Source organism: Cynocephalus volans, chromosome 14 (assembly GCF_027409185.1).
Source record: "Cynocephalus volans isolate mCynVol1 chromosome 14, mCynVol1.pri, whole genome shotgun sequence".
NCBI classification, from domain to species: Eukaryota; Metazoa; Chordata; class Mammalia; order Dermoptera; family Cynocephalidae; genus Cynocephalus; species Cynocephalus volans.
In genome coordinates this window covers 97,926,539-97,942,667 of record NC_084473.1, presented here as the reverse complement: position 1 = coordinate 97,942,667, position 16,129 = coordinate 97,926,539, and the positions used below count along the sequence as shown (strand labels likewise).

The 16,129-nt window shown below is 51.8% G+C and overlaps 1 protein-coding gene across 1 annotated transcript; it reads left to right on the top strand.

Annotated features, from left to right (window-relative positions):
* Positions 1 to 13,220: 13,220 nt before the first annotated feature.
* Positions 13,221 to 15,392, top strand: LOC134362819 (melanoma inhibitory activity protein 2-like; the record flags this gene model as incomplete). Its single annotated transcript, XM_063078111.1, has 1 exon — positions 13,221 to 15,392. A coding segment is annotated over exon 1 (2,172 nt), but the record flags the coding sequence as incomplete, so codon positions are not given.
* Between the last annotated feature and the right edge of the window lie 737 nt (positions 15,393 to 16,129).

Below are 16,129 nucleotides of genomic sequence, written 5' to 3'. Positions count from 1 at the left end.
GGAGTCAGCTGTGAAGGATGCCAGCTTTGAGAAGGGGTCAACAGAAGCACAAAGCTTGGAGGCAACCTATGAAAAGCTGAGCAGCTCCAAATCTAAACTTGAGGATGAAATAGTCTTTCTAGCCAAAGAATTAAAGGAACAGAAATCTAAACATTGTGAGCAAGATGAATTGATGGCGGACATTTCAAAGAGGATACAGTCCCTAGAAGATGAATCGAAATCCATCCAGTCACAAGTAGCTGAAGCCAAACTAATCTGCAAAATATTTCAAATGAATGAAGAACGTCTGAAGGTGGCAATAAAAGACGCCTTGAATGAAAATTCCCAACTTCAGGAAAGCCAGAAACAGCTTTTACAAGAAGCGGAAGTATTGAAAGAACAAGTGAGTGAACTTAATAAACAGAAAATACTATTTGAAAACTCCAAAGTCCAGGCAGAACGAGTTCTGAGTGATAAAGAAAATCACATCCAGTCTCTGGCTGAACGCTTGCTCAAGATGACAGACTGGGCTGCTGTGCTTGGAGAAGACATGATGGCTGATGACTTGGAATTGGAGATGAAGAGTGAATCACAAAAGGGTGCTCGCTTAGATGATCTGCCAAAAGGAGCTTTGAAGAAACTGATTCACGCTGCTAAGTTAAATGCTTCTTTCAAAACCCTAGAAGGAGAAAGAAACCAAATTTACACTGAGTTGTCTGAAGTAGATAAAACAAAGGAAGAGCTTATAGAGCATATTACAAATCTCCAGACTGAACAAGCATCTTTACAGTCAGAAAACACACAGTTGGAAAGTGAAAATCAGAAGCTTCAGCAGAAACTTAAAGTAATGACTGAACTGTATCAAGAAAATGGAATGAATCTCCACAGGAAGTTAATAGCAGAGGAAAAGGACCGGTTAGAGAAGGAGGAGAAACTTTCCAAAGTAGAAGAGAAGGTGAGCCATGCAGCTGAGGAACTGGAGACCTACAGAAGGAGAGCCAGAGATGCGGAAGAAGAATTGGAGAGAAGCGTTCGTTCTTATCAAGGGCAGATGACTTCCTATGAGAAAGAAGCGCGTGGCAGCTGGGTGGCAGCTGAGACTGCTGAAAGACACCTCAGGTATTTAAGGAAAGTAAATGTTTCCAAGAGACAAAAATTAGCTGAAAAAGAGTTTAAATTTGAACTTTTCAAAAAAGATCCTTATGTAGTTGATGTTCCAAAGACAGCATTTGGCGGAGAGCATTCCCCATGTGGTGCCTCACCAGTGGGTCGACCTTCAACCGAAACGAGAGCTTTTCTCTCTCCACTCAGACTCGCACCTTTGACTCCAGGGCGAGGAGGAGGAAGAGGCTCAAGAGGCCCAGAGAATACTCTGGATCACCAGATGACCAATGAAAGAGGAGAATTGGGCTGTGATAGGTTAACCGATTCTCATGGAGCACCTTCTGGGTTCCTGTCACCTCCGTGGGAACAGCACCGGAGGATGAGGATCCCTCCACCAGGCCACCCATGTTCTGATCCAGCTCTTCTTCCACGAAGGCAAGACGGATTTGATCCTGATCCTGGTGGACCGTCTGGCCCAGCAGAACTCAAAAGTTTCAATCAGCCTTCTTTGGATAAAGTGGATGGGCCAAAGCCCTCACAAACGGAATCCAGCAGAAATGATACCAAAGATGACCTTGGTAATGTAAATGGGCCTCATTCATCTGTGCCTGCTGAAAGGGAAGCAAGTGGCCCTGGCTTTTCTCTTCCACCTTTTCCTGCAATCAGAGGTCCATTGTTTCCAGTGGATAGGAGGGGTCCATTCATGAGAAGAGAACCTCCTTTTCCTCCACCTCCTCCAGGAAGCATGTATGGAGCTCCTCAAAATTATTATCTACCAAGGGATTTCCCTGTGCAGCCACCACCTCCATCTGGGTTCCTGTCACCTCCGTGGGAACAACACCGAAGGATGATGATTCCTCCACCAGGCCACCCATGTTCTGATCCAGCTCTTCTTCCACGAAGGCAAGACGGATTTGATGCTGATCCTGGTGGACCGTCTGGCCCAGCAGAACTCAGAAGTTTCAATCTGCCTTCTTTGGATAAAGTGGATGGGCCAAAGCCCTCACAAACGGAATCCAGCAGAAATGATACCAAAGATGACCTTGGTAATGTAAATGGGCCTCATTCATCTGTGCCTGCTGAAAGGGAAGCAAGTGGCCCTGGCTTTGCTCCTCCACCTTTTCCTGCAATCAGAGGTCCATTGTTTCCAGTGGATAGGAGGGGTCCATTCATGAGAAGAGAACCTCCTTTTCCTCCACCTCCTCCAGGAAGCATGTATGGAGCTCCTCAAAATTATTATCTACCAAGGGATTTCCCTGTGCAGCCACCACCTCCATCTGGGTTCCTGTCACCTCCGTGGGAACAACACCGAAGGATGATGATTCCTCCACCAGGCCACCCATGTTCTGATCCAGCTCTTCTTCCACGAAGGCAAGACGGATTTGATCCTGATCCTGGTGGACCGTCTGGCCCAGCAGAACTCAGAAGTTTCAATCTGCCTTCTTTGGATAAAGTGGATGGGCCAAAGCCCTCACAAATGGAATCCAGTAGAAATGAAACCAAAGACGACCTTGGTAATGTCAATGTGCCTCATTCATCTGTGCCTGCTGAAAGGGAAGCAAGTGGCCCTGGCTTTGCTCCTCCACCTTTTCCTGCAATCAGAGGTCCATTGTTTCCAGTGGATAGGAGGGGTCCATTCATGAGAAGAGAACCTCCTTTTCCTCCACCTCCTCCAGGAAGCATGTATGGAGCTCCTCAAAATTATTTTCTACCAAGGGATTTCTCTGTGCAGCCACCACCTCCATTTGCAATGAGAAATGTCTATTCACTGAGGGGATTTCCTCCTTATGTTCCTCTAGGAGCTGGATTTTCACCTCCACCCCCACATTCTGAAAGTAGGGGTAAGTTCCCTTCAGGGTCGATTCCGTGCTCAAATGAGCCTGCTCCTGAAATCCAGAAGCACAGCAAGAAACCTGATGATATTTTTGGTCTCTCTTCATAAATCGTTTTGACTTATCTTTCATTTTCAGTTTAAGTAACTACATTTTTTGCTCAAATTGAAGCTTAATGGAATTATAATTCTCAGGATACTATGTTGTAAATAAAGATGATTTAAATATGAATTTCATGAGTAAATTATTTCCATTTTATTTTATCCTAGATTGTATAATTATTTTAATTTGATTAACTAACCCACTATTACATAAACAATAATGGGAAATTTATTTAGGTAATCTTGCAGTTGGGGATGTTTTAAACTCCAAGGGCTGTGTCTTTATGCCAAGAACTGTATTTACTACGGTGCTAGACACATGTGAAGGTAACTTTATGCTTAATTAAATTTTCATTGATTTAAAGACTTGCTTGGTATTGATAATAATAATAAAATCAGCTAGGTTTTTAATTAAAAAAATCACAATGTACCCCATAAATATGTACAGTTATTAGGTGTCCGTTAAAAATAATAATAATCTTTTAAAATTACCAGAAGAAATTGTGGATCTAAGACCCTTCAAGACCCTCTATTTATAAAACCTTGCTGTCGATGGATATTTTTATGCTCTTAAAACATGAACTCTAAGCCTCTGTCCATACTGCAATGAAAAAGTCTGTGGTGAGAAGATATGATAAGAAGATGAAGCATATTATTAACCAGTGTTTATGTGTTTCATAGACCTTGACTATCTAGAAAGAAACCTGTAAGGAGGGTATAATGATGCTTCTATGGTTCTAATTTAAATTTTTTATGAATAGAAAACAGTGAGCACTGTATACAGGTAAAAAGCCACATAACATCCTGCATGTATGGGTATCTGAGAACTTCAAAATGTTTGTGGAAAAATAGAATTGAAAGATAATATGAATCTTCCCTGAGCTTTTTGAAGTGCCGCCGTACATGGAGATGTGTGTATTATATATTTATGCATGTGTGTGTGTAATTGACAGTTAACGTTTTTCTGATGATAAAAATAATACATTACTGCTAATTTTTGCTTGAAATATCTGAAGGATATGCACCAGTCAATCTTTAGGTTAAAATTAAGGATGATTTCCATGTGACCGCAACGTTAAGAACTTTAATCCTTGGGGAAAAAAAAAATCATTCAACTGTATAGCGCCTATATGGGTGGTATGCATTAACAAAATAAATGAGATTTTCTTCTCATTTTTTGCAAAAAAAAATTTTTTTTTGTAAAATAGGGGAAATTCTCTAGAAAATTCTTTGATATTTCTCATCTAGAAAATAATTTGGTAAGTCTCATATTTATGCCTTAGAAAAAAGACAGTATGTGGCATTACACTCTGGTGCTTTGTACTCTGTCAGTGCAGCTAAGCTGGGAATTAATTACATTTTCCACAGTTCCCTTCCGTCTCTTCTTCCAGATTAGAATTGGCCAATAAAGAAACTTGCACAATATTGGAAACTGGAAATGAGGCAGTGGCCATAACCATCTGCAGATCTTTTCTCAGGCAGATTCAGAGACAGACAGAAGAAGAGGCCCGGGCCCATGTGGGTAAAAACCTCCAGCCGAGTCTGTGAAGTGACGTATCCCGAGGTTGTCCTGAGGGGAGTGCTTCCGTTTTTCTTTGTTCACGGATGTTCTCCTCAAACCAAAGCCATTTTTCTGGAAATTTTCTTCTCTAAAGCTTCTTGGCCTTTAAAAACCTAGTATTTGTCGTTGAGTTTTGGTGCAGCATCAAAGACCCTCCACAGTCATCTGAAGTGGCTGCTGAAGCACTTCTTCTGCAGTTAGTGTCCCTGTGAAGCTCAACTTGCTTCACGTTCTTCCACCAAAGCAACGTGTTGCCACAGATTCCTGCAGCAGCAGGTAGGAGAGTCCAGCTGCTCCTGAGGAGCGTCAGCGCTGCAGCGGCCTCCTCAGCGCTCCAGCGCTCCCGCTCCGCTGCAGCCACTGCCCCGCTAGAGCCGCTGCCCGCGTGCTCCCGATCCCACTGCAGCGTCGGCCCATTGGAGCTGCTGCCGCCAGCTCCCGCTCCCTAGGCAGCCGCTGCCCCTTGCCAGCCTCTGCCCCTTTCCAGCCGCTGCCCCGCTGCAGCCGCTGCCCCGTTCGAGCTGCTGCCCTGCGCTCCCGATCGCGCTGCAGCCTCTGCCTGGCTCGAGCCGCTGCCCTGGCGCTCCCGATCCCGCTGCAGCCTCTGCCCTGTTTGAGCCGCTGCCCGCGCCCTTCCGATCCCGCTGCAGCCTGTGCCCCTCTCGGGCCTCTGGCCCTCTCGAGCAGCTTCCCCCACGTGGGCTCACTCTCCCGCTCCCGCCTCCGCCTTGGCCCAGCTCCAGCTATTGCCCGCGCCCTCCTGCTCCTGCTCCAGTCTCTGCTCCGCTAGGGCTGCTGCCCGCTTGCTTCCGATCCCACTGCAGCTTTTGCCCTGCTGGAGCCGCTGCCCGCACGCTCCCGATCTCGCTGCAGCCTCTGCCCTGTTCGAGCCGCTGCCCGCGCGCTCCCGTTCTCGCAGCAGCTTCTGCCCTGTTCGAGCCGCTGCCTGCGCGCTCCCGATCACGCTGCAGCCTCTGCCCGGCTGGAGCCGCTGCCGGTGCGCTCCCGCTCCCCCTGCAGGCTCTGCCCGGCTCGAGCCGCTGCCTACGCGCTCCGGATCGCGCTGCAGGCTCTGCCTCTCTCGAGCGGCTGCCCGCGCGCTCCCGCACAAGCAGCAGCCTCGGCCCAGCTGGAGCCACTGCCCGCGCGGTCCCGATCCCGCTGCAGCCTCTGCCCCGCTCGAGCAGCTGCACGCACGCTCCCGATCTCGCTGCAGCCTCTGCCCTGTTCGAGCCGCTGCCCGCGCGCTCCCGATCTCGCAGCAGCCTCTGCCCTGCTCGAGCCGCTGCCTGCGCGCTCCCGATCCCGCTGCAGCCTCTACCCGGCTGGAGCCGCTGCCGGTGCGCTCCCGCTCCCCCTGAAGGCTCTGCCCGGCTCGAGCCGCTGCCTACGCGCTCCGGATCGAGCTGCAGGCTCTGCACCGCTGGAGGTGCTGCCTGCGCGTTCCCGATCCCGCTGCAGCCTCTGCCCCTCTTGAGCCTCTGCCCCTCTCCCGCCGCTGCCCCCACGCTCACGCTCCCTCTCCCGCCTCCGCCTTTGCCCAGCGCCAGCTGTTGCCGGCGCCCTCCTGCTCCCGCTCCAGCCTCTGTCCCGCTCGAGCAGCTGCCTGTGCACTCCCGTCGCTGGTCAGCCTCTGCCTGGCTGGAGCCGCTGCCTGCGCGCTCCCGATCCCGCTGCAGCCTCTGCCCGGCTGGAGCCGCTGCCCACCCGCTCCTGATCCCGCTGCAGCCTCTGCCCCGCTCGAGCCGCTGGCTGCGCGCTCCCGCTCCCCCCGCAAGCTCTGCCCGGCTCGAGCCGCTGCCCACCCGCTCCTGATCCCGCTGCAGCCTCTGCCCCGCTCGAGCCGCTAGCTGCGCGCTCCCGCTCCCCCCGCAGACTCTGCCCGGCTCGAGCCGCTGCCCACCCGCTCCTGATCCCGCTGCAGCCTCTGCCCCTCTTGAGCCTCTGCCCCTCTCCCGCCTCTGCCCCCACGCTCACGCTCCCGCATCCGCCTTTGCCCAGCTCCAGCTGTTGCGCGCGCCCTCCTGCTCCCGCTCCAGCCTCTGTCCCGCTTGAGCAGCTGCCTGCGCACTCCCGATCGCTCTGCAGCCTCTGCCCTGCTCGAGCCGCTGCCTGCACGCTCCCGATCTCGCTCCAGCCTCTGCCCGGCTGGATCCGCTGCCCGCGCGCTCCCGATCTCGCTGTAGCCTCTGCCGTGCTCGAGCCGCTGCCTGCGCGCTCCCGATCCCGCTGCAGACTCTGCCCGGCTGGAGCCGCTGCCCGTGCGTTCCCGCTCCCCCTGCAGGCTCTGCCCGGCTGGAGCCACTGCCCACCAGCTCCTGATCCCGCTGCAGCCTCTGCCCCGCTAGAGCCGCTGCCTGCGCGCTCCCGATCGCGCTGCAGGCTCTGCACCGCTTGAGGCGCTGCCTGCGCGTTCCGTTCGCGCCTCAGCCTCTGCCCCGCTCCAGCTTCTGCCCGCACGTTAGCGCTCCAGCTCCCACAGCAGTCTTTGCCCAGCTCGAGATGTTTCCCACCCCCTCCTGCTCCCGCCCCACCGCAGCCTTTGCCCAGCTCCAGCTGTTGCCCACGCCCTCCCGCTCCCGCTGCAGCCTCTGCCCCGCTAGAGCCGCTGCCCGCCCACTCCAGATCTAGCTGCAGCCTCTGCCCTGTTCGAGCCGCTGCCCTGGCGCTCCCGATCCCGCTGCAGCCTCTGCCCCTCTCGAGCCTCTGTCCCTCTCCCGCCGCTGCCCCCAGGCTCACGCTCCCGCTCCCGCCTCCGCCTTTGCCCAGCTCCAGCTGTTGCCCGCGCCCTCCTGCTCCCGCTCCAGCCTCTGTCCCGCTCCAGCCACTGCCTGCGCACTCCCGATCGCGCTGCAGCCTCTGCACCGCTCAGCCGCTGCCCCCGCTCTCCCGATCTGGCTGCAGCCTCTGCCCTGCTCCAGCCGCTGCCTGCGCGCTCCCGATCCCGCTGCAGCCTCTGCCCGGCTGGAGCCGCTGCCCGCTTGCTCCCGCTCCCGCCACAGCCTCTCCCCAGCCAGTGCGCCTAAAAGGAGGGCGGAGGTTCTGGATCCCAGGGAAAGAGAGCGAGAAATGCAATGACACTGGGTCTTGAGGCTGCACTTTCCTGTCCCTCAGCTCAGGTCCCGTCACGCTGTCCGAACACCTGTGTTTAAATCTGCTCTGATATCCAGAAACCTGCAGACCTCTATTTCCATGTCAGGGTAGAGAGGACCGTCTCATTCTTTTTTAAAGCGGCATCAATTATGATTTTACCATCATGTATTTACCCCGTGCCCCACGGGTGGACACTCAGGTTGTGTCCAGGTTGTGCTGTCCTACACAATGCTGCAGTGAGCATCCTGGTGTCCTTCAGAGATTTCTCTGGGTTTGGGCCTAGAGGTGACACTGATGGGACAAAGAATATCCACATGGAAAATACTGAAAGATAGGAGCAGATTATCTTCCAAAGGCTGTAGTTTTATTGCTACCAAGTGTATGTGAGGCAATTTTAAATTGAGTTGAACTGTGGATGTGTTGAGTCTAATCAAAATTCTAGTGTTCGTCTCTTGATTGTCTGAGGTATTGCGTCAGGCCTCTGGAGACAGGTGCGTGCATGAGATGACTCCTGGCTTCCAGCTGTCTACACCATGTGTAACATGGCTGTCTGATGACTCTGGCGGCCTGCGGTCCCACAGTCAACTTTGTCATTCTCTTCTCCCCATGAAAATACAGGTTGAGTACCCCTTATCCAAAATGCTTGGAAAGTATTTTGGATTTAGGATGTTTTCAGATTTGGGAATATTTGGAGAATACATTTGCAGAATGCTCCAATGAGCATTTCCTTTGAGTGTCATGTTAGAACTCAAAAAGTTTAGGAGTTTGGATTTTTGGATTAGAGACTCTTAACCTGTATATAAATATCCCAGACATTCTGTTTTCTACTATTCTTGGAGTTTCAGGTCCTCAAAGGAGCACAAAAATATTTTGCCAAACCACAGTTCTAATTTGTGATGTTTAAGATGTGGCTTTTGTATTTGCAAACTCGAATTGTTGTGCCAGACGCTCCAGGCTTGCCACCCAGCAAAAGGCCCCATGGAAGATTCTGCCAAACAAATGCCAGATGGGCCAAGGCATCCAAGGTCTCAGGTGACTGGCCAGGGCAGCTCCAGTTGTCCGAGTTGTGCTAAGAGAGGGTCGCCTGGTGGGCGAGAGCCTGCCCATGCTACCCGAAGGGGCAAGCAGTGTGAGTTAACATTTATTTATCGAGCTATGAGTATCAAGGGGGAAGCATGTTAAACGCTTTACAAGGATCAACCAAGAGACAGGACTTGTTGCTTATCTACCTGAGGGCTGAGAAACTAGGATGCAGAGACTGGATGTGGGCTGCTGAGCAAAGGCAACACTTACCCAAAGGAGTCAATGTATGATGGTGGCATTTCAGGACATAACTGAGTTCTCTGGAGTCAGCCTGAGGCCCTGCTCTGGGTGGTGGTGGCCAGTGTCCCTCCCCACCCTCTGGGCCTCCCATCTTACCTCCTAGCACTCTGTCTCTCTGAGCCTAAATGCCAGGGACCAAACAAGGAGGCTGGCAGCCAGCCTGGTCCACACCATGGGCCCCTCCTCCATGGTCCCAAATCCTTCCTTGCACTTTCTGGACAAGCATGGAGCAGTTAGCTTCCAACCCTCGTACAAACACTGATGATCACAGCCCCATGTGGGGAGGGAGGCCGGTGTGTGCAGTGAGATGACCCCGCCCAGCCCCTGACCTCTGCCCACATTGATGCCGCATTTAGAGAAGAGATGGCCTGACCCCTCACCCACACCGAGGGTACCAAGGAGTCAAGTGTTGAGGTTAGAGACGGGGATATCAGGGAGGTGAGCTGAGACCAGAGGGTGAGGTGAGATGCCCTCGTTCACATCAAGCCAGAGGAAGAGGGCTTTAAAGAGAGCTTTAGGCTTTGAGGTGTCCTCCGCAGGTGGAGAAATCCAGTGGACTGATGCCTCACCCCCACCCCCACCCCAAAGTCTAGAGGGCAAGAGACAGGCTGGCTGCTTTGATGGCGGAGCTGAGGAGAGGGCCGACGGCCCAGGTGAGGGCCTCGTGTGAGAGAGTCGGCGTGGAATCTCACAGGCCCAGTCCCAGGAGGCAGCCTGGGCAGTGAACAGACGCAGGCCAAGAGAAGGTGGGGCTGCCGCTATCCGTCAGGGGCTCCTTGGTTCTCTGAGGCCCACACAAAATATTCTAGTCAGGGGGACAGTGGGGACCATGTCCGGGCTCTGAAGACCCTTGGAGATGCCGATGAGAGAAAGAGGTGTAGCTTTCAACCTCCGCCAAGCCCAGAGCACAGTTCAGCTGGAGGCTGACCACGCCTGCTGCCCGGCCGAGGCTTCCCACCCCACCAGGCCGGGGCAGCAGGAGCGGCCTCCACTTCAAAGCAGGGGACTTGACGATGACGTCAGGCCCTTTTTATTGTTGGGCCTGGACGTGAGCCGAGCGGTGCTGTGTGACGTGAAGTGGTGGAGACCACGGGTATTTCCCTACCAAGAAGCAGCCTGGGCCTGTCAGGTTTCCATCTGGCCGTGGGAGGACTGGCCAGCAGAAGAGGTTTCAAGGGCCAGAGGTGGACACAAATAAAGCTGCTTTAAGTGGTTTCCAGTTCCACAGCTGTGCTGGCTCAGTGTCCTGGTGACATCCCTGAGTTCTGTGGCATCCAGAGGAGGGCTTTGGGGGGGCAACAGGTGTTTATTGACCTTCTTTAAAGAGCGGGCACCACATGCATGGTGAGACGCACCCCCCTCCCAGAGGGGCCTTGGTCTCAGGCAGGGGCTCTTGGTGGGGCAGGGCCCAAACCCCGAGGGGGAATTTCTCTGTCTCTGCCCCTCAGCCAGGCCCAAAGGTAGAAAGGGCCTGAGGGAAAGGTACGGAAGAGCTCCACCTGCCGGCTTGGGGTCCTGGGGAGGAGGGATTGAACTTGGGCCTGGAGTGGAGGGGGTCATGAGGAAGGTCCAGGAGACCCCAAGACTTGTGGGTGGGGCTTGCCAAGCCCCTCCCCTGCCTGGGATGAGAGTATAAGACCCTGGTCAGCTAACGCGTCTCATCACCGCCGCCTCCAGTGTGAAGTGCTCAGTAATTGCAACATAAGGAAACGCAGCCTTCATCCAGACTTGAAACGATTCCTTCCCTTTCCACTTCCAAACTGCCCTGCCCTCGGGCTCCTGCCACCGTGGGAGGAAAAGCACAGTTCCAACCCATCAGGCTCAAGCTCGTAGCTAACAGGGCAGGCACTCCTGCAACCTTCCTCCCCTTTTCTGGGTCTGATAGCTGCCAGAGACTCTTGCAAAACTGACTCTCTCGGGGAGTTTGCTAATGGCCACGTGCCCACAGCATGGCCACCGCTGAGGCCCATGCAAGGAGCCTACTCAGGCGTCCTCGATCCCCATTCCCTCCTGCCTGGGAAAGGACCCAGTGGCAGGGGGGTGGTCATGGCAGGGGGCAGGAACGTTCACATCTGTGTTGCATGAGGGGAACCCCCCAGGTTGGCTGCTGCAGTGGGAGGTTCCCAAGGCCCCGGGGCCTGGGGGGCCCAGTGGGCAGGGCAGTCGTCCTGACCTGTTTGGTTGCACAGCTTGTTAACTTCGAAGAAAGCACCTCTGAGCAGTGGGAGGGTGACTCTCCAGAGGGCAGCACTGGTTTGGGGGTGGACTTCTCTGGTCCTACCTTTTCAGTTCACACAGTAAGGAAGGCCAGGCCTGTCCTGGGCAGCGTGATCAGCAAGTCTCCAAGCTGACGTATGAAACATGGGTGTGTCATCGGTTGGGGTGCATCTTGACCGCCATGCTCGCTTTGGGATGAAAGGAACAGGCTTTATGTCCCGGCTTTGTCACTTTCTAGCCTGTGACTTGGGCAAACCCTTTTACTTTTCTGGGTCTCACTGTCATCATCCATAGAGTGAGATAAAGACACCTTCCTCCCAAGTCCACCGTGAAGACTCAAAACGCTCAGCGCGTCCCTGCTCCTGGAAGTGTGCTGGGAGCCAAAGGAGCAGGGCTGTCCTGGCCTTGAAAGGCCGAGGGGCTCCTGGGGAGCTGTGCCCTGACCTGAGGCTTGCCCCACCGTTCCCCAGGGGGCAGGGTGGGCTGGGAGCTTGGGCCAGACACCTGGGCAGCTGCCTCCCCTCTGGAACAGTCCTCATTTTATTCCCCTGGGGTCCTGAAAGTTGGAACTAACTGGCTGGCTAAAAAAAAAAAAAAAAAAAGGGAAAGGGCGAGCAAGTGCTTTGTGCGTGCTGCAAGGCAGGGTGTGTCTCAGGGATCTGTTTCCATGGGAACCAGCGGCACAGGCTGGCTCCTATGGGCACCAAAAAGAGAAACTTGGCAGAGGTTTCAGGCACCTGAAGTGGGATTCATGCCAGGGATACAAGGATGGTTCAACATATGAAAGTCAATAAAGGTGATACAATAAATGTAACGGTCATGTGGCCAGTATGAATCTGGCCATCACAGCTTGGGCATGAACGGTGACAATCAGCCTTGCATCCCGTGAATATTCATAACCAATAAAATTGGGGGAAAAAAAGAATAAATGGGTACAGGAGATCTTATTGGTGTGGTGAAAATGTTCTAAAACTGATTTGTGGTGATGGCTGCACAACTTGATGAACTTACTAGAACTCATTGAATTGCATACCTGAAATGGGTGGATTACAAGGTATCTAAAATATTCCTCAATAAAGTGTTTTTTAAACAAAGAGCATTTCACTGACATCCAGCAGATCCCGAAATACAGCACACTTCTGCCACTAAATAGCTAAACAGCCCTGGACAAGTAGTGCACTTACTGTAGACCTTTGCTTCATTACCTATAAAGAAAGCGTTGGGCCAGCTGAAGCCCAGAGTGTCTCAGGCCTCTTCCCGTTGCCACATTCTACGGCTATTTTGGCAAAGTTAGTCCAAAGAAAACACTTTTGTTCCTTGGCAGATATCTAAGGAAGGATGCTCCTCTGAAAGAAATTAAAATCGCAAAATTTCCTTTAAAAAATTGCCAAAGGAAAAGTTGATCTCCTAGAAGTAGCAGACTAGTGGTCACTAGAGGCTGGGAAGGGTAGGGCGAGGAGGGGAAAGGCAGAGGTTACAGATACAAAGTTGCAGCTGGACAGGAGGAACTCTTTGTACTGATCTACAGCTTTGTAAGGTGGCTAGAGTCAGCACACATTTATTAGATAATTTCAAATAGCTAAAAGAGAGGATTTTGAATTTTCCCAGCACAAAGAAATGACAAATATTTGAGTGATGAGTATGCTGATTACCCAGATTTCATCATTATAAACATGGATTCAAATCCAGCGGTGGCCCGGCCAAAACCAAGCCGAGGTGGGGGTGGCTAGGACAGCGTGTGTCACAGGCTAGCGCGGGGCAGGCTCCGGAACCGCGTGGCGGAAGTGACGTCACAAAGGGGCCTGGTTACCATGGTGCGCGGGGGACGCCTGAGGCCGGTGGGCGCCAGTGCTCCCCGGCTCCCCTCAAGGCCGGCTGCGCTGCACTGTGTCTGCTGCTGTCGCCGGGGCCGGTTCGCGTTCCCGACAGAACGCAGAGCTGTCTCAGCTGCTGGTGGTGGCCCGGCCAGGCCGTGGCTACTGTGGCCACAGCCGGAGCAGCCTCGGCGCCATGGAGGTGCCCGGGGCTGCCCCTCAGCCGTACTTGGGGCTGGTCCTGGGAAAGCTGTGCAGGACTGTGGCAGCATTGCCTGAAGACCTGAGACCGGGCCCTGGTTTTCCGTGGGAACTGGTGACATGTGCGGCTCTTACTGGATTGTTGATTCTCTTGTTTTTGTGGAGAAGTGTTCGATCGGTGAGAAGCCGGCTTTATGTAAGAAGAGAGAAAAAGCTTGCTGAAAAGCTTTCTGGACTAATTGAAGAAAAATGTAAACTACTTGACAAACTTTGCGTTGTTCAAGAGGAGTATGAAGGCTTGGAGTCAGCTGTGAAGGATGCCAGCTTTGAGAAGGGGTCAACAGAAGCACAAAGCTTGGAGGCAACCTATGAAAAGCTGAGCAGCTCCAAATCTAAACTTGAGGATGAAATAGTCTTTCTAGCCAAAGAATTAAAGGAACAGAAATCTAAACATTGTGAGCAAGATGAATTGATGGCGGACATTTCAAAGAGGATACAGTCCCTAGAAGATGAATCGAAATCCATCCAGTCACAAGTAGCTGAAGCCAAACTAATCTGCAAAATATTTCAAATGAATGAAGAACGTCTGAAGGTGGCAATAAAAGACGCCTTGAATGAAAATTCCCAACTTCAGGAAAGCCAGAAACAGCTTTTACAAGAAGCGGAAGTATTGAAAGAACAAGTGAGTGAACTTAATAAACAGAAAATACTATTTGAAAACTCCAAAGTCCAGGCAGAACGAGTTCTGAGTGATAAAGAAAATCACATCCAGTCTCTGGCTGAACGCTTGCTCAAGATGACAGACTGGGCTGCTGTGCTTGGAGAAGACATGATGGCTGATGACTTGGAATTGGAGATGAAGAGTGAATCACAAAAGGGTGCTCGCTTAGATGATCTGCCAAAAGGAGCTTTGAAGAAACTGATTCACGCTGCTAAGTTAAATGCTTCTTTCAAAACCCTAGAAGGAGAAAGAAACCAAATTTACACTGAGTTGTCTGAAGTAGATAAAACAAAGGAAGAGCTTATAGAGCATATTACAAATCTCCAGACTGAACAAGCATCTTTACAGTCAGAAAACACACAGTTGGAAAGTGAAAATCAGAAGCTTCAGCAGAAACTTAAAGTAATGACTGAACTGTATCAAGAAAATGGAATGAATCTCCACAGGAAGTTAATAGCAGAGGAAAAGGACCGGTTAGAGAAGGAGGAGAAACTTTCCAAAGTAGAAGAGAAGGTGAGCCATGCAGCTGAGGAACTGGAGACCTACAGAAGGAGAGCCAGAGATGCGGAAGAAGAATTGGAGAGAAGCGTTCGTTCTTATCAAGGGCAGATGACTTCCTATGAGAAAGAAGCGCGTGGCAGCTGGGTGGCAGCTGAGACTGCTGAAAGACACCTCAGGTATTTAAGGAAAGTAAATGTTTCCAAGAGACAAAAATTAGCTGAAAAAGAGTTTAAATTTGAACTTTTCAAAAAAGATCCTTATGTAGTTGATGTTCCAAAGACAGCATTTGGCGGAGAGCATTCCCCATGTGGTGCCTCACCAGTGGGTCGACCTTCATCCGAAACGAGAGCTTTTCTCTCTCCACTCAGACTCGCACCTTTGACTCCAGGGCGAGGAGGAGGAAGAGGCTCAAGAGGCCCAGAGAATACTCTGGATCACCAGATGACCAATGAAAGAGGAGAATTGGGCTGTGATAGGTTAACCGATTCTCATGGAGCACCTTCTGGGTTCCTGTCACCTCCGTGGGAACAGCACCGGAGGATGAGGATCCCTCCACCAGGCCACCCATGTTCTGATCCAGCTCTTCTTCCACGAAGGCAAGACGGATTTGATCCTGATCCTGGTGGACCGTCTGGCCCAGCAGAACTCAAAAGTTTCAATCTGCCTTCTTTGGATAAAGTGGATGGGCCAAAGCCTTCACAAATGGAATCCAGCAGAAATGATACCAAAGACGACCTTGGTAATGTCAATGTGCCTCATTCATCTGTGCCTGCTGAAAGGGAAGCAAGTGGCCCTGGCTTTGCTCCTCCACCTTTTCCTGCAATCAGAGGTCCATTGTTTCCAGTGGATAGGAGGGGTCCATTCATGAGAAGAGAACCTCCTTTTCCTCCACCTCCTCCAGGAAGCATGTATGGAGCTCCTCAAAATTATTATCTACCAAGGGATTTCCCTGTGCAGCCACCACCTCCATCTGGGTTCCTGTCACCTCCGTGGGAACAACACCGAAGGATGATGATTCCTCCACCAGGCCACCCATGTTCTGATCCAGCTCTTCTTCCACGAAGGCAAGACGGATTTGATCCTGATCCTGGTGGACCGTCTGGCCCAGCAGAACTCAGAAGTTTCAATCTGCCTTCTTTGGATAAAGTGGATGGGCCAAAGCCCTCACAAATGGAATCCAGTAGAAATGAAACCAAAGACGACCTTGGTAATGTCAATGTGCCTCATTCATCTGTGCCTGCTGAAAGGGAAGCAAGTGGCCCTGGCTTTGCTCCTCCACCTTTTCCTGCAATCAGAGGTCCATTGTTTCCAGTGGATAGGAGGGGTCCATTCATGAGAAGAGAACCTCCTTTTCCTCCACCTCCTCCAGGAAGCATGTATGGAGCTCCTCAAAATTATTTTCTACCAAGGGATTTCTCTGTGCAGCCACCACCTCCATTTGCAATGAGAAATGTCTATTCACTGAGGGGATTTCCTCCTTATGTTCCTCTAGGAGCTGGATTTTCACCTCCACCCCCACATTCTGAAAGTAGGGGTGAGTTCCCTTCAGGGTCGATTCCGTGCTCAAATGAGCCTGCTCCTGAAATCCAGAAGCACAGCAAGAAACCTGATGATATTTTTGGTCTCTCTTCATAAATCGTTTTGACTTATCTTTCATTTTCAGTTTAAGTAACTACATTTTT